Source organism: Sceloporus occidentalis, unplaced genomic scaffold (assembly GCF_023333645.1).
Source record: "Sceloporus occidentalis isolate IW3139 unplaced genomic scaffold, rSceOcc1.0.p SCAF_30, whole genome shotgun sequence".
Taxonomy (NCBI): domain Eukaryota; kingdom Metazoa; phylum Chordata; class Lepidosauria; order Squamata; family Phrynosomatidae; genus Sceloporus; species Sceloporus occidentalis.
The window spans coordinates 1,956,951-1,980,332 of NW_028317010.1; the positions used below are offsets into that span (position 1 = coordinate 1,956,951).

The following is a 23,382-nucleotide window of genomic DNA, read 5'->3' on the forward strand; positions in this document are numbered from 1 at the left end:
GATAGACACTATAGGCTATGTAGAGCAGATGGGAGAGTAAACAATAATACCAACTGATTCTGTTCATACAGCAGGATCCTTGAGCTTAACAGCTAACCACAGAGTTGTAATATGGATACAAGACCCAGACCCAACGAGCCTTTCATAAATAATAAAACGGCTTCATCAGGGGTGACAGCGGTTTCACAGGACAGGTTCCACTCACAACAGGCCTCGCCATGGTCAACCAAAGAAGCTGAGTGCACATGCTCAGCGTCATAGCCAGAAGTTGTCTGGGAATTTGACGTATTAGTGCTGCCAACATTGCTGCAGAGGTTGAAGGGGTGGGGGGTCAGCCTGTTAGTGGTCATCCCAGATGATGCACAAGAAAGCCCGCAAACAGTTTGCTAAAGACAAGCAGACTAAGGGCATGGATTATTGGAACCATGTCCTGCGGTCCGATGAGACCAAGATAAACTTATTTGGTTCAGATGGTGTGTGGCGTGTGTGGTTGGCTACCAGGTGAGGAGTGCAAAGACAAGAGTGTCTTCCCTACAGTCAAGGATGGTGGTGGGAGTGTCAGGGTCTGGGCCTGCCGGCACTGGGGAGCTACAGTTCATTGAGGGAACCATGAATGCCAACATGTACTGTGACATACTGAAGCAGAGCATGATCCCCTTCCTTTCGGAGACTGGGCAGCAGGGCAGTATTCCAACATAACGACCCCAAACACACCTCCATGATGACCACTGCCTTGTTAAAGAAGCTGAGGGTAAAGGTGATGGACTGGCCAAGCATGTCTCCAGACCTAAACCCTATTGAGCATCTGTGGGGCATCCTCAAACGGAAGGCGGGGGAACCTGTGGCAACCTGTGAAGCTCTGGTGAACTCCATGCCCAAGAGTGTTAAGGCAGTGCTGGAAAATAATGGTGGCCACACAAAATACATTTACACTGTTACAGAATCTGCTGGTGCTACATAAATAAAAGTTATGTAATGTAATCCATAGTACTGCACATTGTTTTTTTAATAAATGTTATTTTAACATTTAGATAATGTATCTGTTTCTTCTTTATTCTAAGTAAAATGTTAGTGTCTTATTTTATTTCTGGGTTCACACAGAAACATGGATGCATACCATGTACAATATGTTCGTTACACATTTGCTGGCTTTACACATATATACTTTACTCATACCGTAGCACCAATTTGTCCTGATAAAGGCTGCAAAAAAGGATGGTCCAGTGCACCATGGCAAGAAAACAATTAAGAGTGCTCCGATGTTTTTATATCACATTTTGATAGGACAGCAGAGTAAACAACAGATGCATTCAATGGTATTTTTTTATTTAGTGATCATGGGAGAATGTGATCAAGTTTAATTGCACTTAGATGAATGTATTTATGCTTAGAAGGACAAATTACCCAAATCAATACAAATCTGCATATATATATATATATACACACACAAATAATCATGAGGCTTTACTACTGTATCTTGTTTAAAACACACAAGCTCATCTGAAACATCAAGGCATGCCCTAACTCAGTGGTTCTCAACCTTCCTAATGCCGCGACCCTTTAATACAGTTCCTCATGCTGTGGTGACCCCCAACCATAAAATTATGTAATTACGGTATATATTGTGAAATATGTGTTTTCCGATGGTCTTAGGCGACCCCTGTGAAAGGGTCGTCGACCCCCAAAGGGGTCGCAACCCACAGGTTGAGAACCGCTGCCCTAACTGAAGTACAATCCTCATAGTTCACAGTGATGCCCATTTCTAATTAAGATGGCTCAATGACTTGATGAAGTCCATTTCTGCAGTATTGCTTTTCTTTTACATAATACCAAATCTTTATACAAAAAGCTCACAGGTTCAGCATTGGAATAATTTGGCAAAATCATGCATCCATCCAGGTAGAGACTACAAAATAATGAATCGTTCCACATAAATCCAAATGCACAAGAAAACAATTTTTGTTGGACGTTCAAGTTACTCAGATGTGAAAAAATGTCTGAATACAGACTCGTTGACGACATTTTAAATTTGAAGGGTTTTTTCTGGATGGCCTCCTCTGGAACATATCTTCAGACCCAATTGCCTTTCTAGAATGCGAAGAGCACCAGGAAGCCAACTCTGGCAGAAATACAATCAAGCATTGCTGGTTTGAAAATAAAGTGTGCAATCTTTTCAGTGTCAATACTTTTCACTTGCACCAGGATTCATTTTAAATAAACATATACAAGATAATGTATTGACTTGCTTCTTTGGATATTACAGCTCTATTATACAGCGCTAATGATTACAATCACAAAGGCCTATCAGTAACACCACAGTAATACTTATATGCTTTGCCAACAATTCAATTCTTTCCATCGTAAGATGTAATAATATTGCAAACATGAAGCTACTGTGGTTTATTAAACAACTCTGTGAAACAGGTACAAGTCGATTAACCCTCATATAATGAATTTTCTACCTGCTATAGCATCCACAAAACGTTGACCGTGTGCAGTGATGGCCAAAAATAATCTGTCTGTCTACCTCCCCTGCATGGCATCAATAAAAATGGTTGTAAACTAGAACACTATGTTAGTTATTTCCATAACAATGTCACTGCCATAGCTTTTGTTGGGGCCTGGTATATTCCAAAGATTTCATTTTTTAAATCTGGAATTGTCATTGTTATTTACGACAAACTCTCATTGACCAGTGGTGAAGCCTGTAGTCAATGACACTCGACTCAATGCAAAACTTGGTTGTCCAGCCATTGAACACTCATTCTACATGATGTTCCACAGGGTTTGTTTTAAATACAGCTCACAAACAAAATTTAAGGCATTTAAGAGATCTGCGATTGCACACCAATAATCCTGATGATAATGTTTAAAATATTTTCCATGGTTCATTTGCATATTAAAATGGTTTTCTCATTTCATTTCAGTCTTGCCACTTTCTTGATCCAAGGAATGAATTTACTGACTTTGGTATAAACGCCAGGATATCCTTTCCGTCCACACCCATAACCCCAAGAAGTTATTCCTAGAATTACCCATTGTCCATTTGGTCTTTGGCACATGAGAGGACCCCCACTGTCTCCCTGGCAACTGTCCACCCGCTTATCTTCAGAAAGATTCCCGGCACAGATCATACGGTTTGTAAATTTGCCTTTATATCTGGAAACACAAGACTCCCTGGAAAGAATTGAGACTTCACCCTGTAAAAGTGTCCTGGAATAGGATGTTCCTGTAATAAAAGGGAAGACAGAACCTTCCTTATTGGTTGCTACAGCCACACCCCCGGAAATCCATATATGGTAGGGTGGGTAGCTCCCCTTTTGATTGGTCCCTAAGGTAATGGGATGTGGGCTGCCCCTGACCACACCCCCTGCACTGTGATTGGTTGCTCCCTGTTCTAGCTGTCTCCTGATTGGTGCCAGTTAAAGTGTTTAAGCTAATGTATTTATGTATTGTTCTTTTCAAGATGGTCTCAGGTATAAAGTTGGTGTTGGTTGTTGGTGTACAATAAAGGAGATTCTTACTTGTTCAAGCCTAAGACTGTCTGTGATTTGGGGGCAAGGGACACTTCATCGTGGTTACTGGAAGTCTGGAGTATACCGAGGGGCCCATAGGAGATCGCTGGAACTATTGACGGCAGAGACCATCCGTCTCTACAGGGTCCGTCACACTAACTATCAATGAATTATCGTTCCATGTGAGAATAAGATGTATTTCTCCAGCTGTTGTTCAACAACAACTCCCATTATTTAAAAACCGTCTGGCACATGATGGTAGAAGCTACAGCTAGCAACTTTCTGGGTATTCATATTTGACTATCCTGGAATATCCAAACAGGTAGAAGGGCAATACCCACGTAAATACTAGTTTGCTAACTTGGCACCACATTTGTTCCTCTGTTCCAAAAGCTAACTTATCAATAAACGGACAGATAAATACATAAATACTAAATAGCCATCAATACCTGTGTCTCCCCATCCAGAAATAAAGCATGTTTTCTGATGCAGAGAGGTCTTCTTCTCTGGGAGGCATATGGGTAGAACATGGTAAGTGAAAGCCACACACTGCCCATCTTTACCCTTCATTCTGACCAGAGCAATATCATTATCGATGCTGCCTGAATGGTAGCTCTTCTGAATTACAATCTTCTGTACCGGGAGCTCTCGTTCAAATTCATCTTCCACACCAGTGTGGTAATCGCCTACTCTGACAGAGTAGCGGTGAGGCAACTCACCAAATCTGTAAGCAAAAATAATCAAATTTAAATGTATAAACACTGGACAGATCTTTTGATTGTAAGTATACATAGAAGCATAAAATTTGATGGAAGATAAGGGCCATTTGGGAAATCTAGTCCACCCATATTTTGCCTGCATTTAAGACTGAAGTCAATCCTATTGTCTGACACTTAATTAGTAACCAGATGATTCCATGTTAATTGAGTTTTCCTTCACTTAATTTATTTTAATTATTAAAAAGGATAAAAATGTCTTGTAAATCCAATCAATGTACCCACTTGAATGTTGTATGATTTTCATCAGGGGTGTGTCAGGTGTTTTGACCTAAGCTCACAGTAGAAGACATATCGTATTGTACAGTTTAGCATTACAATGAGCATATTCTTTCTATGTTTTTTTTTTCCAATAAAGGGAGATTTGAGTTCCAACTTTTACTTTACTATAAAATGTGCAAGGTCAACCCCAATGAGCTTCTGTGGCAGGAAAGGCTTGGCTGGTCCTGTATAAAGCATTGTGAAATCAGCCAGAGTTTTTCATAGTATCCTTACATATTGGATTTTGCGTTCTACAGCCTTTTAAGGTCAGGAAATCTGAGTTTTTAACTTTTTCCAGCTCATCTTATTATTAACATAATCAAGAACACAGATTTAATACATCCCAAATAAAGAAAGTGTAGATTTCCAAAACTATAAATGGCCTACAATTATTATACAAATACGTCTGTAAGAAGAATTCCAAAAACTCTGGGTTTTATGAACACATAAGGATAAAGTGCCATATTACCATAATGCAAACACTACTGTAAAATGGTAATATAGTCATCTGATATTTGTGGTGTAGAAGGTCTTCGACAATACAAGGCAGCACTACTGAACGCTACGTCCAGGACACCAAGACTACAGGACATCTCTAAATATATCATTCTGCACTTAATATCCATCCACATAATAGCTGGTACCTAAATTGAGGTAATATATTATTTTCTCTAGTGGGGTTTCCAGCAACAATGTTTATTGAGAATGCAATTACACACGTGTACCCCCCATGTTGTAATGGTATATGTTCTGCAAACCTCTTAAAACAGTGAGCTGCTGTTAGAACCCAACAGTTACTTATCAGTGTTGCTCCACATATTAAACGAGATTCTTTGGGGAATCCCTTCAGTCTTAAAGATGCCTGCCATGGCCAACTGCCCCTAAATCAAGAGAAAGCAGAAAAGATACATTTTGGTAATTTGGATTGCCACAACTCAGTTTTTATTCAGTTACGTACATTAAAATCAATATGGAGCAATACATAATCAGTTTATGACTATGAGCAGGTGTCTTGAAGTATCTTGAAAACCAAAAGGAGTTTATATTTTACTTATATTAACATTGTGGACATGGACAAAACTTGTCCATATCAAATGGATATACCAACATATCTTTTTAGAGACAGTTTAAACTTTTAGGGGTACCACCTACTGAAATTAAACTTACCATTATTGACTTTTTTTAATCAAATAAAACTAGAAAAACATTCTTATATATATAGTTATTAGAATTGAGACAAGTAAGCTGCAGATGTTCAACTGTTATTTGTTCAAAAAAAGAAATAGCATAAAAAACATTCACCACATTGGCTACTAATCATTACTTGTGACAACGTTCTTAAACATATTGAAAAGCATGTTGGGTTAGTTATGATTTGAAAAAAATGTTCTTTTCTCTGATTATTATTTTTCGGCTCAGCCTGACAGAAATAGTCAAAGCTTGCTAACCTCACTTGGTGGAGCAATGTTTGTGTACACCTTGTACAAAAAAGAGAAGGCCCTTTCTTGTTTCAGCATAACAACTCTCCCGCGAAAAAAGTGAGGTCCGTAAAGCAATGGTGTAAATTGGTTTACTGACTGTGAGCCAAGCCTAGTCATCTAAAATTAGTGCCCAAACTCACTCACTCACTCACTCACTTGTAGCTCCTCTCATAGAAGAGCATTCAGAATTTTACTTGTGAGAATGTTGGATCATGACATATTCTCCTCCTCCAAACCTTAAAGTTGAAAATATGCACCAGTCAGATAGTGTTCATCTGACAAACCCAGAGTTGTCCACTGGACTGCCAGATGGTGTAGCATAGTTCATCCAAAGAAGACATTTCATTGTAGAACTTTACACCACTCCAGCCTTGTAGTTGTTTGGCTACAGAAACCCATTTCATAAAGCTTCTGATAAACAGTTCCTTGGCTGATGTTGCTTTCAGAGGCAATTTGGAACTCAGTAGTGTCCAGCCAAGGACGCTTTGTGTGATATGGTTCTGTTCCATGGCATTACATGGCATGGCAAATGCGTTTTATGTGCTGAATTTTGCTGTTTCGTCCATGCAAAATTGGCCGAAAGAAACATTCCTAGCTGCGGCCGCCATTTTAATTACACTTAGAGAAGGAGAATCTCTGCATTTTAATTCACCTTCTTCTTTCTGGTTCCCATGGCAACTAGGATGGACAAATGAGATTTCCAAAAATGTTCTCAAGTTCGTCACAACACAAACTTTCCGCTGGCTCCCAAGTCTACTTTTTACACAGAACCCTCACTGACATAAAGCTGTACCTTATTGATTTGGATCCGCCTATAATTCTTTTCTTACGACGAATGAGTGGACTGATACCACACACAGCAGATATACCACCTGGGAAATAAGGAATACATTTTCTCTATCAAAATTGTGCTGACAATAGAAAACGATTGTATTCATTAAACTCATTCCTCTAAATTAATAATATAGTTCTTTTCAATTAAAGTTCCCTTATGGGAGCTTCACTTATAGAAATCTAACCTATAATTTTGTTACATAAAGATCTATATAGTTATGCAATCAATTTTTTTCAGATTTTTTTCCCTGGAAATAAAGGACACCATAAAACACAAGTTGTTGGTTTCTGGCATGCCTGGGAACTTTTGGGCTCCAGCTACCTGGAGCCTACCCTTGTGGGACACGGCCAGGACCGCGCACTGACGTCAATGGGCGTATCTGCTGACATTTCAGGAAACACCCCAATTTAAATGGGAAATGGTCGGGGGAGTCAAGACCCTGCTCCCGCGACCCAGAGGATTTGGGTGTTGACCCAGAGAAGCAGTGCTCCTCACGGAGTTCTCCACGCCAAACTCGGAGAGTACCCAGGTATGTGTCTGGGCACTTCATCTACAAAAATGTATCCCTGTGTGAAAACCTGAATTCTTTTCTTGGGTGATCTTCTTTTCTACATAGTCACAGATGACTCCAGCATCCTCATTGTGCCAGCAGTTATGGATTCCGCTGTCCTGTTTCCTGCATTCTGCTAATGTGTTTTCTTTTCCACTGCACTCCACATTATCAAGGTGAATCGGTCCTTCTCCTTCACCAAAATATGCCATTATTCTTGCTTTGGCAGGTCCCCTGCATTAGAAATGGAAAAATGTCCCAGTTAACACTTGGGAAAAAAATTAGTAAAGAAATAAATAAATAAATAGCATTCAGCGCTTTTTACTTGTAGACTCTAGCAAACTAGTAGTGTTTCTTGCAAATAGATTTAAAGTATAAGACTCAATGAATCCCAGATTGATGACAAACCTAAATGAATATAAAAACATTATACTTATACCTATACTTGTATCTACAAAGAATACAATACGGACTGATAAAAAAAATTGAGTAAATAATGTATAATGTATATGTTATGAGCCAGGTGCTATATAAAACAATAAATAATAATAATAACTTTGCGTTAACTTTATTAAGTAGTAATATTGATGACACCGCTTTATACAGTAACATTCTTTTTTTATATAGATTGTTTTCTGCATAACAACGCAGGTTAGTTCATGGAAGAAGTTCTTTATAAAGACATGGTTCATGCTCAATAGCAGGCAATACATTTACACAAATAACTCCACCTGTGGCCAAGCTGCCTGCAAACCACAACAGCATCATTGTCTGTCCAACCATCGTCACACACGCTGCCCCATTCTCCATTGAGAAAAACCTCCACTCTACCTTCTTTAGTGTTTTCCCCGTCCACCAGGCGTATAGGGGTTCCTGGAAATGATCATAGTCACTTTGATATGAAGCACACAGTGCAAAATATGTACTCAGGGCTGGCCCGACAATGGAGCCGAGTGGGGCAACCGCTCCAGGCGGCACTTTTGAAGGGGCGGCACTTTGCCGCCCCAAGCCCTTTTTTTTTTTTTTTAAAAGCGAAAGAGAGAGAAAGGGGCGCCGAGTGGTTTTCGCTTACCAAGCTGTCAGTACCCGCTCGGCGCCCCTCGCTCTCTCCTCTGCGGCGAGTCTTCCTGTTCGGTCTCGGTGCCGGCTTGTAATGCTGAGTGCCGGAAGATTTCCGGCGCTCAGCATTACAAGCCGGCACCGAGACTGAACAGGGAGACTCGCCGCAGGACTGCTGAAAGGTAAGTACAAGGGGGGGGGGGCGGCAGGGACGGAGGGAGAGGAAGTTTAAAAAAAGGGGGTGGGGCGGCATTTTAAAATTCGCCCCAGGCGGCATTTTGCCTTGGGCCGGCCCTGTATGTACTACTACTTTATGTCCCAGAATATATAAAAATGAAATACCATTTTACAGAACACAGATCAGATCTCACCTAGAGCATTGTGTACAGTTCTGGAGTTCAGAGAAGGTTTACTAAAATGGTGAGAGGTTTCCAGGATAAAACTTTATCAGGAGAGAATAGAGAGGGGTGTGATGGAAACATTTTATGACATTTGGCAAAGTACAGGATGGAAGTTTATTTCAGAAGAGAGAATTTGCGGTAATAATTTAAAAATAGAGGGTCAAAGGTTTAGGTTTAACACAAGGAGGTTTTACTTTACTGAGAGGATGAAAGATAAGTTGAACCACTAATACAATGAGTTGCATGAATTTAAACATGCATTGGACATATCCAGGCTATCAGAAATAAAAAAAAAAATAAGGTCCAATCAATGTTTCTATAGATTTCAAAAATAAAGCATGAATTTTATCAATGATGTGAACTCCATCCTTCTTTTGGCTAAAAGTATTATTGTTGAATTAAACACTATTGACATCTGATTTCCTGATTCTTACACGGTGTGATTCCAATAACTGCTGTGGCACAAAGTCCAGATACATTACCAAAAGGCACGTTCAGGATATCATTGCTGTCATTTGAACATTTCACCCCAACATCTTCAGAATGTGAGCAGTCATGCTGACCCCAGTTACTGTGGGAACATTGTAAAACAGAGTGCTCCACACCAGTGCAGGCAACATCATCCAGAAATATGAATCCTTCTCCAGGACCAAATTCTCCTTTTGATGCCAGACTAGAAGGACCACTGCAGGGATGAAATATTTAAGATGCGTGTTAACATATACTCGTTACTCTTTGTCTTCCATAAATCAAATTAACATTAGAACTATATTAGAACAAATAATTAAGGTCCTAAACATGTTTGAGACATTGTTTTAATTGGTCAATTCTAAAAGAACAGTTACATCCTCCGAGTATTAACCCTTCTAAAGCCCGCTGAGTGGATTTGAGTGGCTCCACTCAAACTTCTTCATTCTTGATGGTAACTGAGGTACGGACGCATTGTTTCCATTTTTTGTGTTTTTGGTTCCTATGTTTTCAGCAGTGACTTATTAAGAGTATAAAAAGTGCAGAGTATTCACTATACTAAAAATGTAATTTGCCCTTAGGGCTTTTCCTAAAGCTTTACCTATGCAACTAAATAAATCAGGAAATAGTCTCTTGTAACAAACCTGAATCCCAGTTGCCTGCAGACTACCTGGGTATTGAATTCTGTCCATCCGTCATCACACACTGACCCCCAGTCTCCTTTGTAGTATACTTGCACCCTCCCTTCACCAGCATTTCTTCCTCCAGATAATCTTACTGAGCCATCTGAAATCATACAATACATAAATGAAATGTAATATCCACTTTATGTAATATTAAACTACGTTTCACCAAGGGTAATTCATTTATTACTTAAAACTACATTATTCTCACCTACAACAGTGTCTTACTCACCTGTGTAGGGATCGCAGGATACACCAGCGTCCTCAATGTGGTCACAGTTGTGATGCTCCCACTCATTTTTCTGGCACAGGTCCAGTGACTGCTCATCTCCTAGGCACTCCACTTCATCCAGCAGTATAGGCCCAGACCCTTGACCATAATGAGCCCAGACCATGGCCTTCGGCTTTCCACTGAAAAGACCCAATCAATTCAGTTTTTATTTAATGGAATTAAAGGTTCGTAACTGTAAAACTGGCTGAGAGACACCTTTTCTATGAATGCTACATACCGTAATTTTTGTTCCATAAAGTGAAGCCTTTTCTGCTTCAATCTAGACTCTGACACTTTATTTAGCCTGTTCACTTTTCCTGAGCTGTTTATTCACTAAAGACTCTTGAAAACCTGGAGTTGCCCATTGGCAGAGATAAAAAGCCAAAATAAAGGGCATCCTTTGTGCATCTCCAGCAGGAATCACAGGGCAAATTCACATTTCCACAGCTGACCTGAGAACACATTGACTTCAAAGAGGATCCAATTCTGAATGTGACCATGAGGAAATTCCTGATGCCCACTACAGCTGTGCACTTGCCAATGAACTCAGTAATGCCTCATATGCCAATGGGCCACATAGTTCTACTCAACAAGTCGTACACATGTTCAGAGTAGTAAGCAAATCTCAGGTTGGGTTGTACATAGTCAAGGGGTCAGGGGTGCATTCAGGCCATAAAAAAGAGATAAAAGGCCCATCTTTGATGACTTAACTTACTAAGCCACTCGGTATATTTTGACTAGTACGTAACCTAAATTAGTATTCTATTTTTTAAGAACTTATAAAAATCAGAGATACACAAAGAATAATAATAAAAAAATGTATAGTTGGTTTTCAGTACTCTTTACAAAGAGCCTATCCTGCCTCGTAGTAACAGGTCCACTAGAGTCCAAATATTTACAGTACTGATATTTGAAATGTTTGTGTTAATTCCCTTTTATTACCTTTGTATTTCTATCAAATGCCTTTTGCATGACTAACCCAAGCAGTAAATGTGTTCAGCTCTTGAAAGGTGTGGGTTGTATTGACTACAGCTGAGTTAACACACTTCTGGGCAAGTATCTTGAACAGACCTATTCATTTTACACACACTAGATGAGAAATTCCCAGCTGGAGTTTATCATAGAGAAGAGGGAATAACAGAGGATACTGTGAGAGAAACTGTGACTCATGACCTTTATAGCAGGCAAACAGATTTTGTTACTATAGCATGGGATTGCATGAATAATATAGTTTGCTGTGTGTTCATATTGGAGCTCTATTGTGTAATGTTAGGCTCAAAGTTCACAGTGTAGGATCTATGATGTGATCTTTAACCAATTCATGCCTGAAGTATTAAAAAACCAAAAACCTGTACCTGGCGCTGGCTAATCTAAGAGCCGATCTGCTGTCATGCAGGTTTCGAATGCTATTATACACACATATAGATATTTATTGAGATATTGAGATGTTTATTTTTTTATGCGCATGCCACATGCCTAATTTACTGTGTTATGTCTGCACTTTTTAGCCTCTTTTTGAGGCTTTTTTGAGATTGTGTTAATGGTAAACTGACACATTTTATCACAATATGGAGTGATAGATAAATATTGGTCATGTTCCACAAACAAAATCTTACCTGAATCCTAACTGTCTACAGACAACCTCAGCATCTTTGTCATCCCAGTGGTCATCGCAAATGGTTCCCCATCGCCCATCGTGGAAAACCTCCACACGGCCCTCAAAGGGTTCTTTTCCTCCCACTAGCCTGATAGGGGGCTTCAAACCTGCTCTTCAGAGAAGGAAAATGAAGACTTTATGAGCAGGAATGCCTACTTGTTTTTTTAAATGAATCAGTCTATACAGAGTGCAGACTAATGGTCCGCGTAGCTGAAGTGTAACTTGTGAAGGTTAGCAGTCTTAGTATAAGATATGCTTAACGTGTGCATTAACATTAAACATTATCTCAGCAACTGTAAAGAGATCAGAAAATAATATCCCAGAATAATCCAGATGCAAAAGGTCATAACCTACATCATAGTAAGCCAAGAGCAAAAGTCATAACCTATATCATAGTAAGCCAAGAGCAAAAGTCATAACCTACATCATAGCAAGTTGTTCGTAAAAAGCCATTACCTATATCATAGTAAGCCAAGAGCAAAAGTCATAAATACCACCTTGGGCAGTTTAGAGGGAGACTCTAGTGTCCCTTCGAGCACACCAATGATGCATATTAAAGGACTTTGTAAGTACACTCATATGTATTATGTACTCGAGGGCTTCAGTGTACAGCCTCTTCTGTGGTCCTATTTTTTGCACCACATCCAATTGATGTCAGGAAATTATTCCCAAAGAGATCAATGGGAGCGCCTTCCACACATACTGTGTTGTGCGATCCAGTGCTGGCTGGTGGTGAGTATAGTGCTTATGAGCTTTGGCAACCTGGAAGCTGAAGAGCTGGGAACGAAAAAGAGGCAGGTGCATATGGGGATTCTCATTTGCAAGGGGGCAAAATGGTAATTTAAAGAGGACCCCTTAGCCACCATATGTATTAAAGTGCAAATGATGGTTGGAGTGTCCCTTTGAGAGGAATTTGTTCTGTGTGTGCCACCAACGAAAAATGCTGACAATTCTATGGAAACATAATTCCAATTCAGTGGAACATTATTTTTTGTTGTTTTGTTTTCTACAGTAGGAGAAACATAAGAACCTTCCCCAAGAATATATGTAATTTTCGGTTGGAAGTATGTGCTAAGGAATTACCTTCAGGAGGAGAGCAGGTAACGGCGGCGATTGACCCGTACATGCATTCTTTGCTGTATGCTGGGGTGTAAGTGCAGTGCAGCAAAGCTTTCTCATCCCCTCTGCAGTTGGCTGCATGGAGGTGAACCTTGGTCATCAGTGAACCAATACTCTTCTTGGCAGTGCCAATTTCACTGGATAAGTGCAAATGTAATAAACATATATCATCCAACACACCAATACACAAGAAGTTGGGAAGAGCATGTTTAGATGTGTAATGTTATTTTGTTATACATACATTTGACTCACCTTTGTTTCTTTAAATAAGTAATTTGTAGAGGTCATTTGGCAAAGTGTTGTAAAACAACTTTCAAGGATTCTCGAATTTACTGTTTGCTGGAGAAACTTTTGCTGGGACATGTAATGCTTGTGGGAGGAATATGTCAGGGAGCCGGTAGCTAGGAGAACACTAAGAGATACTAACCTTATACCAAGCTGCCTGCAGACCACACTAGCATCCCAGTGTGTCCAGTGATCTGCACAGATAGTTCCCCAGAGCCCATGTAAGTACAGATTCACTTCATCTGCGTTACCAGAATGACTACGTACAAGCCGAAGAGCACCTACGGGGAACGAAAGCCGCGTTTACTAAGTTATTTTTATTATCAATTTAGTAGCACGTTACAATCTAAAAAGTTGGGATATTAAATACAGTAAAAACACCTAACTGTGGTACCCTACTGTTTGACCTTTTCTATGCACTTGTTACAGAAAACAGCATGTGGCACATCGCTTATCATTTATCACATTACCCCTATTTCTCTCTGCACCTACTAACACTTTTACAGCATTGTTAATCCTCCCTTTAACCAATGGGAAAACATTATGGCAAATGAAACATTACCCTGGGTTGTCAATAAAAATGCTAAGATTATTGTTTTTAAGGAGCACCCAGGCAGAATTAACTTTGTTATTCTAGGAAACTGCATGCTTGCTATCATTTTCCCATGCCTGCCGGTGCCCTTCATACCCTGGCTGCAGTCGCAGTGAGCCCAGCTGATAGAGCCGGAATTTTGCCGATAAAAGCACCAGGGTGTAACTCCTCCATCGGGATTCCTGCAGTGGTTGTGGTCCCCAAGCCCTTGACCTGGGTACTGCTGTACATAATCAGGGAACTCTGACCACTTTAGGCAGTCTTCTCCAGACTCGGTCACTGAGATGGAACCATTGTAGTACCCCAGAGAAGACACTCCTTCAGAACAAAGATTGTAACCTAGAATCACAAAGTATATACAAAATATAATTTTTACCTGAACTACCCAACAATCGATGCAAAAGGCTATAAATGTATAATCATGCATGCTCTTCCTCCTTGTTATGATATTGTTTGGGTCTCTAGCAGCAAATAGATATTAAAAAGATACAAACTCTAGCCTGCAAATGAACCTATTTGCATGAAACTTCTTGTTAGCATTATTGCCACTTGGAGGCATCATCACATTAAAAAAAAACAAGTTTCTTTTTTCTTACAGATATTGTCTCTAAGGAATCAAAAAGTTGTATCATAAAAATACTTTATGTCCTTATCCAAACTTCTCCATCTAGAAGTTTGGAAGTTAGAAACTTTGAACTCGTGTTAATTGGCAACACAATCATTCTTTAAACACTTCCATATTGGGAAAGCATTTTATTTTGTCCACTCTCTGTTTGCAATAAATATTTTCCTTTAATTCATTCTGGCGTTCAAGATCTGTACATCCGTGATATATATCATCCTTCTTGGCTAAGGTGGCTTATGTTAAAATTAATGCAATCCCAAACATCTTTTTTTTAACCATTCCCTGACCCTTACAAACCTTGTTAGGGTCAGGGAATGGTTAAAAAACAAAGATGTTTGGGATTGCATTAATTTGCATTTGCAACCTGCAAATGGCCATTGTACTTACTGCAAGGAGAACTTCTAATACTTACATAGTGTCTTAGGGTTGGCCTATAATAAGAATTATTTTCTTTTGACATCTCCCCGATTATTATTATTTATTTAACTTTTTTTTTTTTTTTAATGATATACCTTTATTCAATAATAAAAATGTATAAAAAATAAAGTTCATTGTGCACATTTTCATCAATTAAATTTTTTAATAATGTTAGATATACTTTACAAATCTTATAAAATTTAAGAAAGACTATTATTATATGGTATTTACAAGTGAAAAAAATAAAATGCCTTGGGAGACATTTCATCATATAAGTAACAATTTAGCCAGATATTTCATGCTTTCTCCTACATCATCATTTTATTAGATAAAATGTGATTCGCCAATTTTATATTCCTATGGTTTTCTAGCACAAAAATGATATCTGATATAAAGGGGGCCTCTAGAGATTTCCACGTCCTGGTGGCTATAAACCAATGTATTATACGTTTCTATTGACCTGCCTTGAAGTGAGCTAGAAGGAAATGAAACAATGTAATTTCTGGCAAACAAGGCCAAGAGACAATTGTGGTAACATTATTATTATTATTATTATTATTATTATTATTTCTATACATGACTTTATAAGGGCTTTATGTTTGTTATGTAAAATGTACAGCATCTGCAACACCGCATCTGAAGTTGTTGCCAACTAAAGAGAATAACCACTGGGTACTTCAGTACTAAGAGTTTAACATTTAATGCTTAAATTAAAATTTCACTGTAATTATGATTCAAAGCAGAGAATTAATTGACCTGTATGTTCTTCACAGTCTGCAGAAATTACTTAATCCTGACTTCTATTTAATCATGTAGAAACTCTAATTCTGCTATTTCTAAATACTTCTCATGCTCCTTTTAATTAGATGTGGCATCCCAATTGAAATAGTTTAATCATGATATTGTAGGGCTGATTAAGAACAATGGACCACTAAAAATGATCTTCCTTGAGACCAATAACGCCATATGTAGTTATTCTTCTTAGCTGGACCATAATATTTTGTCTTCTTCTAGATCAACAATTAGAGGAATCTTGAACTTTTGGTAAATGTGGAGTCATCCTAACAATCCGTGCTGACTGGCTCATTATACCATGGTTCCTGCTCTAGGCTTGACCCATGAAAACTCCCCCAGTCATCTCAGGTCCTACTCCAAGCTGCTTGTCCTCTGTTCTGAACGAGGAACATGACATCATGTCACAAGCGATATGGGAGAAGAAGAGCTAATGGGGTTTTGCCAGCCAGACATACACCTCCATAATGTAAATCTTTAATCTCCTCATGGAGAAGAGGGACACTGCGGAGAGCCTGATTGTCCAATAGGGCAACCTACCCTCGGCTATGTAGCAGAGGGGATGCTCTCACTGTCTTTGTAACTAGCAATTTGTTTTCTGATAACATAAGGTCAGGGAGTTTGTTTCTTTACTATTTTAGCTGGTTATAATTGATTTATGTTAAAGCAAATAAAAACAGGTACAAAGTATGAAGAAAAGAACAAGAAGAAAGCATACTTGTCAAGCAAAGTGAAACCAACAAGTTCTTACCTGTAGGTTGAAGCAGCTTTTGGCCATTGATAGAATTTTCGATATCCTAGGAATTCATGCAAAAATAAATATAATATAGGAAGAAAAAATAACTATAAACAGATAAGTAAAAGAAGATAAATCTATTATTCTCAATTATAGGTTTATCTGCAGTCTGTGAGCATGCGTAGCATGAGGCTCAGAATGGACTTGCTAGCCATAAACCTTCAATGCACCACCTGGCTGCATGTTTCTTATGTGCAAACAGGGAAAAGAAAAAATGTCGGTGCGCTAAGCTAGTCTCAGGCTCAAATAATACAAATGTATAATACGAGGCCTACCAAACAGGTGTAAGCATGCTGCAAATACAGTGTATTGGCTGTACAATGTATACAAAAAACACTTCTTTGTATTATCTTTGTATTATTTGAGCCTGTGACTAGCTCAGCGCACCGACCTTTTTTCTTTTCCCTGTTTGCACATATTTGAGGTTGTTGGCTCCTCATCAGTCTGGTTGCAGCTTGCTGTCCAGGGGTTAATAGGGAGGAGGTTTAATTGCACCTCCCCCAACACATTAATAAGGTTTTGGTAGCAGTATAAACTGCTTTGTGTGCCCACTATGTAGGAGGTGAGAGTAGGTTCTCACCCTATTGAGAGTGTGCCTTGACGTGGCGGGTGAGCTTAATTATGCTTTGGCCAATTCATATAACCAAAACCTCTCATTTATATTATGTTTATATATTTGTTGCCAACTTTATTAGGGTGAGAAGCGCAGACAGTTTTTGTTTTTTGTATGCATGTTTCTTATCCCAGAATTAAAGACATATCAAAGTGTCATACTGATGTGCCGGCTCACCACTTTAACCTTAGAAAAGTGTCCAGAGTCTGTGGTTAGTATACCTGTACCACTACCGCTTCACCGTTCCTCTTTGTTTCATGCTTTGCTTAACAATTGCTGAGGGAAGCAGGCTGGCATGCAAAGTTGTTATTAGTTCAGCTAACCCAATGAAACTGCTCACTTCCGTCACTAATTATCGTAGCTTGTTTATTGTAATAGATGTGTACCTTTGAGTACACTGACTGGTGAGGAGGAAGAAATGTAAATATGCAGGGCCAGATTAACCAGGAGGCAAAAGGAACGATTGCTCCAAGGCCCTGGAGTGGTAGGGGGCCCTGAGTCCCCATCCTTAACTAGACTTACTTGATTTGCAATAGCCTGACGTGCTCCTGTGCTGTGAAAAGCTGGGTTGCCTATGGGCTCTGGATTAATGTGAGTCACTGGCAGAGAGAAGCAGGCTATACGTTAGGGAGGTATTGCCCAATTAACCTAGTCTAGAGCAAGCTCATCTCTCCCAGAGTCCATTTGCACTAAGACATGAAGAGCGGGAGAGCTTTAGGTGACAAAGTGTGCTCTGATTGATTATTAAGCCTTGCTTCTCCGCCCTCCATTTCATTTCCCATGTTACATGGGCTTGCATGCCCAGTCACAGGCTCTGCAGGAGCTTGTACCCATACCTGGTACTCTCCGGGTTTCTTGAGTAGCGTTGCAGCACAACCCACTCCCACCCACTTCCCCATTAACAATAGTATCTGTCCAGCAACATTGGCAGGACCACCCACTGACATGAACGAGGCTGCCAACTGATGCCAGCGGGACCTCCTACCCACAATGGGTGCTCTAAGTAGCCGGAACCAAAAGTTCCCATGTATGCTTGTACCCTGCTGGTACTACAAGACTACAAGGAAATGTCCTGATAGCAATTTTTGATCAGTTCTTTCCACTCCTGTAGATATGTAATATTATGTTATTATACATTATATTTTTGGCCCATGTGCTGATATGAATTATCAGCACATATCTTGTTATGTACCACTTGCCACAGTCTTGTCCAATGTCACATATTTTACAGTGAAACATGGCTTGCCCATGTGCAGTGGCCAGGTCCTAGATTAGTTGGGGCATAATGGGATGACAATGCTTAATATGAAGAGAGTGTGAAATTATGAAGGAATGTAGAGGAATCTGGAAGAAACTGTTTTTATTGTTTTATTCTAGAGGTATTATTTCATGTCGACATAGAAAAATAGTTAGGTGCAAGAAAGGAGGGACCTTTTTTGGTATTCCTGGGCCCCAAGCACCTTAATGCAGTCACATAATCACAGGCAGAGAAAGGAGGATGGGCATGGACAAAAGTGAATGAATAAGTGAATGAACAAGGAACCTGAAAATGAAAAATGTGCATGAGTAAGGAACCTAAAGTACATAAGAGTTAGAAAGAGAGAGAGAGAGAGAGAGAGAGAGGAGTGGCAGAAAATCTAAAATGAAAGACCTGTCCCTGAACAGCTTAAGTCAATGAACTGTATACAAAGGAACACATTTGGTAATTGAGAGAGAACATTAAACTGCATCACGTTAGATTGTGTTTACAGGCAAGTGCAATCAGATAATGATAACTTGGATAAATGGATATTTTTCTCCTTTGGCACAAAATATAGAGCTTATACAATAATGCAGGTTAGCATTAATAAAAGCATTGCTTAATATAATTTTGTTCCAATAAACTTCCTTTATCTGTAGACTAGGAGGCGGTCATTGTTGTCAGTGGGATATTTTGGGTGACTTTCCCTGCTGAAACACTACACTGGGATTATTCTTTATGGCAATGCAAATAAAGTCCATTCCTCCATAGACTTTTATTTTGTAACAATGCCCCCCTTAACTAGCTACTGTAAAAGCAAAGCGAAACAAAGACAAAGGTCAATTGAGGTTTTACTTTTATCAATGTAACCTTAAGAAATTGAATGTCGTCATCCCTTATCTTGTTGTTTTGGAACAGTGTTGTGTCACACACATAGTGTCCTCAAGTTATGTCTATAAAGAACTCAAACCTTGAAAAAGGGGGCAGGATCAAAACCTGAGCAAACATTGAGACCAGAAGTGCCACAAGGGAGATCCATGAATAGATGGCCCAAAGGTATGAACCTTTCAATGTTTTTATTGCCGTGTGTGCACTATTAATACAGCCTAATAAAAAGGCCAGCCCAGCATGGGGGACATTGCACAAACATTTTTAACTAATCGTAAAACAGAAATCCTATGTGTCTAACAGTTTTCCGTAACAAGACACTATGCCACATTTCATCGCTGTCTCTTTTTTAGATCTTAAACATCCTAGACAGCACTTAAAAAGGTGCATGCCCTATCTATATGGAACCTTTGATGTATAAGGTAGAAACTTATGGAAAGTAAATAATTTATTAAATACGTCAAGATAACTTTTAATTTACGTATTAAGAACAAATCAGTGTCATTGTTTAGGATTAGCTCAATATTTAAAAAAGAGAAGGCATGTTGCCTGGGAGCAAAGGGATGCCGTGCAATGTCACTGATCTAAGGACAGGAGCAAGGAATTTTCAGATGCAGATTCCAAAGATAATTCATTCCTAGCCCTACCCAACACATGCGCTTTTAAGGATTCATCAATGAAAATGTGCCATAGTCTGGAATTTAACCCTCTGGTTGTTTTCCATTATCCCGTTTGTAACGATGCCCCGTCACTCAATATATCTCTTGCCACATTTCTGCATAGATTCTCAGCAACCTTATTAAAATATTAGATCTTTTATACATGATACATTGTGGCCCTTGCAGATTTCTCCATATTTCTGCAATGCTGCTGCTTGCCTTCATTCCGTGTTAAGGGAGGAAAGCATCATCTAGGAAAAATCTTTTTTTATGCTTTTCTAAATTTTTTTTCTGATTTTAGTGTTTGGTTTTCTAGCTGAATCACAAAGCAGGTATACTTGTATAGGTAAATCGTATACTGGGAAAACAGACGGCCATTAATTATCCAACGGTTGACTATCCAAAAGGACAGGATACTGTGATCATTAGCTGGACAAAGTCCGACATGCTGCTTTATTACAGCCAGTGACTTATTAAAAGGGGATATGGCTTTGTAATAAATTCTTACCTGCAATACTCCAAAATGAAAGCAAACACCCAAGAAAATGACCAGCACTTTCTGCATGTCCGCCGGTTTCATGTCTGCTTAGGGGAGAGGTACTTTCTTTGCAGTGGGGTCAATTCTTCATTCAGGTCCTGATCACAAGGCTGCAGGCTGGGCTGTGACACCATCAGCAATGCTTTGTTACTGATATGGAATACATTATGTTTACCAGAAGCATGCTGACATCACTGGTCCTAGCAGAGATGTGGAATTATCACCATCAGGAGAGGCAGAAGGCAAGTGCAGGCTAGCAGTGATTCGGATCTGAATGTACTGGTCTGTCAGCTAACATCTCCTCCCACTACTCTGGGGTTTTTTTTCAAACCACCTCCTCCACCCTGCCATTCTCTTTAAGACCGTACTCTCACCCTACTTCCCCACCCTCTCTTTCTATATTAGCCAAAGTCAATACGTCATTAACCTAGTATAGTATTTTGCCTTTGTTTACTTATACTCCTACTCGCCAAAGCCTATTAACGTATATCATACCTGGTTTAGTGAGTCTGCTACTTTGTCAGTTAAACAACTCCAAAATAAATAAATAAAACAAGACAGTAGTCAAGTGACTATATAGTAAAGTACAAATATTTTGCAATGTTATTTCTTAAAGGGGAACTGTCATCATCACAGCTCTACATAAGTACATTTATTACAAAGACATATAGCTTATGCTGTCTGTTTGCCCATCGGTGTAATTGTTTTGAGCAACTTTGTTTAAACAGGAAAGCTCTGATGCGTGGAGTTATGGTCCTTCACCTCGCCCAGCATTACAATGGCTGCCTGATCCAATCAATAACAATCAGCAACTTAATAGTAGGGCATAGATAACTTAATGCAGATCCTCAAAACAGGAAGTAAATATAGTTGCTCCCATGGAATACACATAAGTTAGGCTCACAACACTGGCTTTTTTTATTTGTAGACATCATAAGTTTTATTTAATGTAAACAGCAGTACCTTGTCGATGACAGATCCTCTTTAAACAATCATGTGCAATTCCCAATGCCCAATCCGGTCCTGGAAAAAGTTCTCTCACCCTATGTAATAAATTAATATATACATCGAATTGCAAAATAGACAGTTTTTTTTGACAAAACAAAATACTGGCAACTTTATGGAAGACGTTGCATAAAACAAGCGTTGAAATAGCAGAATCTTGTTAGAAAAAAGCCTTAAAGAGGCATTCTTTTACCCCTCAAATATATTTTTTGTTGATTGTTTTAGGTGACTTTTCCTTTAATCTTCCGTGTCAGTGTCTCACAGACTTTGCCCAACTCTACACCTATTTTATTATAGGTTTGCCTTGGAAATTGGTGCTTTAATGCTTTATACACTAAATCCTGACAAATTCCCATGGTCAACTTTTCATCTATTTAGCAAAGTGCGGAGTTGCTACACTGAAACTTTGTTCTGACTATTAAAAGCCTTAACAGAGCCAATTGTCTTCTTTTAGGAACATAAACAGAAAATAATATGATATTGCACTTTTGCACCAAATATTTTGGTTTTATTTCCTTCTATTTTCCAACCTCCCCCCCCAGTTATGCACATCTGCCCCAGAAATGCATTATACCCCTTATATGCCACTGTGCCCCATGATATGCCTTTTAACCCTCTAAATGCCACTGTGCCCCATGATATGCCTTTTAATCCTATATGCCACTGTGCCCCATGATATGCCTTTCGACCCCCTATGTGCCACTCTGCCTCCAGAAATGCCTTATACCCCTATATGCCACTCTGGCATTTAGAGGGTTAAAAGGCATATTATGAGGTAGAGTGGCATATAGGAAGGTTTAAGGCATTTCAAGAGGCAGAGTGGCGTATAGAGGGTTAAAAAGGCATTTCTGGAGGCAGAGCGGCATTAAGGGGGTTAAAAGGCATTTCACAGAGCACTCTGCCTACAGAAATGCCTTATGCCCCCCCATTTAACACCACATTTTTCTGTACGTTTAACAGAGAATCATGAAGGTATACCGTGAGCTGATCCATTTCCTGTGATTTGGATATTAATTGTTTGACTACCCTCATGTTGGGGATAGCGAGTTGTTTCCATACTTGTGCAAGAGCTCCAAAGGCCGCCAACGTGATCCTCTCCACAGAATGATTTTCGACCTTCATGAGATCATCCGAGGCTTGGACAACTGGAGATGCTAAGGCTCCAGCAGAAATGGTTTCTAAATAACCTCGCTAATCAAAGAGGCAATGTTGTTCTAAAAGGGTTATATCTGATGGTAGGTCCACCAGCTATGGGGTTCCATTCCTTTTTCCAATACATTTGGGAGGCATATGTGCCAAAGCTGTGGGAGTGCGGTGCCATCGGAGAAGTATTTTGTAGCCTTGTTCTTTGTAGGAGACACATATGAAGACTTTCAATGTTGCTTCCCAGATGTTTGACCACTCTCTGAGGTCAAGTGTTGTGCCCACGTCTACCTCTCAGAGCTTTATATATTTCAGTTGGGATAGGGAATTTAGGGTTTTAAGGTTCACATAAGTGATTGTGATGGTGCCCATTAATTTTGGGACCCTAAGCAGTGATTTTCATACCAAGTTTTGTTAGTGAGGCCTACCTATTTGATTTGAGGGTATGAGGCTGAATTGAAGATAATGGAAGAAGTCCTTTGCTGAGAGCATCTGTAAAAGCTATGACCTTCCTATCATGATTTGCCAATTTGTCAAACATAATGCAGAGCTGCTTGGCTCCTTCCTTTTGATGGAACTGCACATAACCGTAAAATGTAACTCATAGTACGTGACCAGGAAAGCTATATTTTCCTTTTTAGTTAAATCTTTGGGCATTTCCTTTTTTTTTTTAATTCTCAGTGGCATTTTTGAAAAGAACAAATGCATGCATT

At 39.3% G+C, this 23,382-nt stretch overlaps 1 protein-coding gene across 1 annotated transcript in view; it reads right to left on the reverse strand.

Moving 5' to 3' along the window:
* Positions 1–2,918: 2,918 nt before the first annotated feature.
* Positions 2,919–23,382, reverse strand: part of LOC149298891 (neurotrypsin-like) — a 29,711-nt gene continuing 9,247 nt past the window's right edge. Inside the window, exons 3-17 of the mRNA XM_089486755.1 lie at positions 22,586–22,717; positions 16,539–16,584; positions 14,050–14,292; positions 13,504–13,642; positions 13,041–13,213; positions 11,917–12,064; positions 10,262–10,440; positions 9,991–10,132; positions 9,361–9,563; positions 8,150–8,291; positions 7,447–7,652; positions 6,827–6,905; positions 5,311–5,433; positions 3,965–4,239; positions 2,919–3,229 (exon numbers count right to left, since the gene is read on the reverse strand). Coding sequence (XP_089342881.1) covers positions 2,919–3,229; positions 3,965–4,239; positions 5,311–5,433; positions 6,827–6,905; positions 7,447–7,652; positions 8,150–8,291; positions 9,361–9,563; positions 9,991–10,132; positions 10,262–10,440; positions 11,917–12,064; positions 13,041–13,213; positions 13,504–13,642; positions 14,050–14,292; positions 16,539–16,584; positions 22,586–22,717 — 2,541 coding nt within the window. The remainder of the gene's footprint in view (positions 3,230–3,964; positions 4,240–5,310; positions 5,434–6,826; positions 6,906–7,446; positions 7,653–8,149; positions 8,292–9,360; positions 9,564–9,990; positions 10,133–10,261; positions 10,441–11,916; positions 12,065–13,040; positions 13,214–13,503; positions 13,643–14,049; positions 14,293–16,538; positions 16,585–22,585; positions 22,718–23,382) is intronic.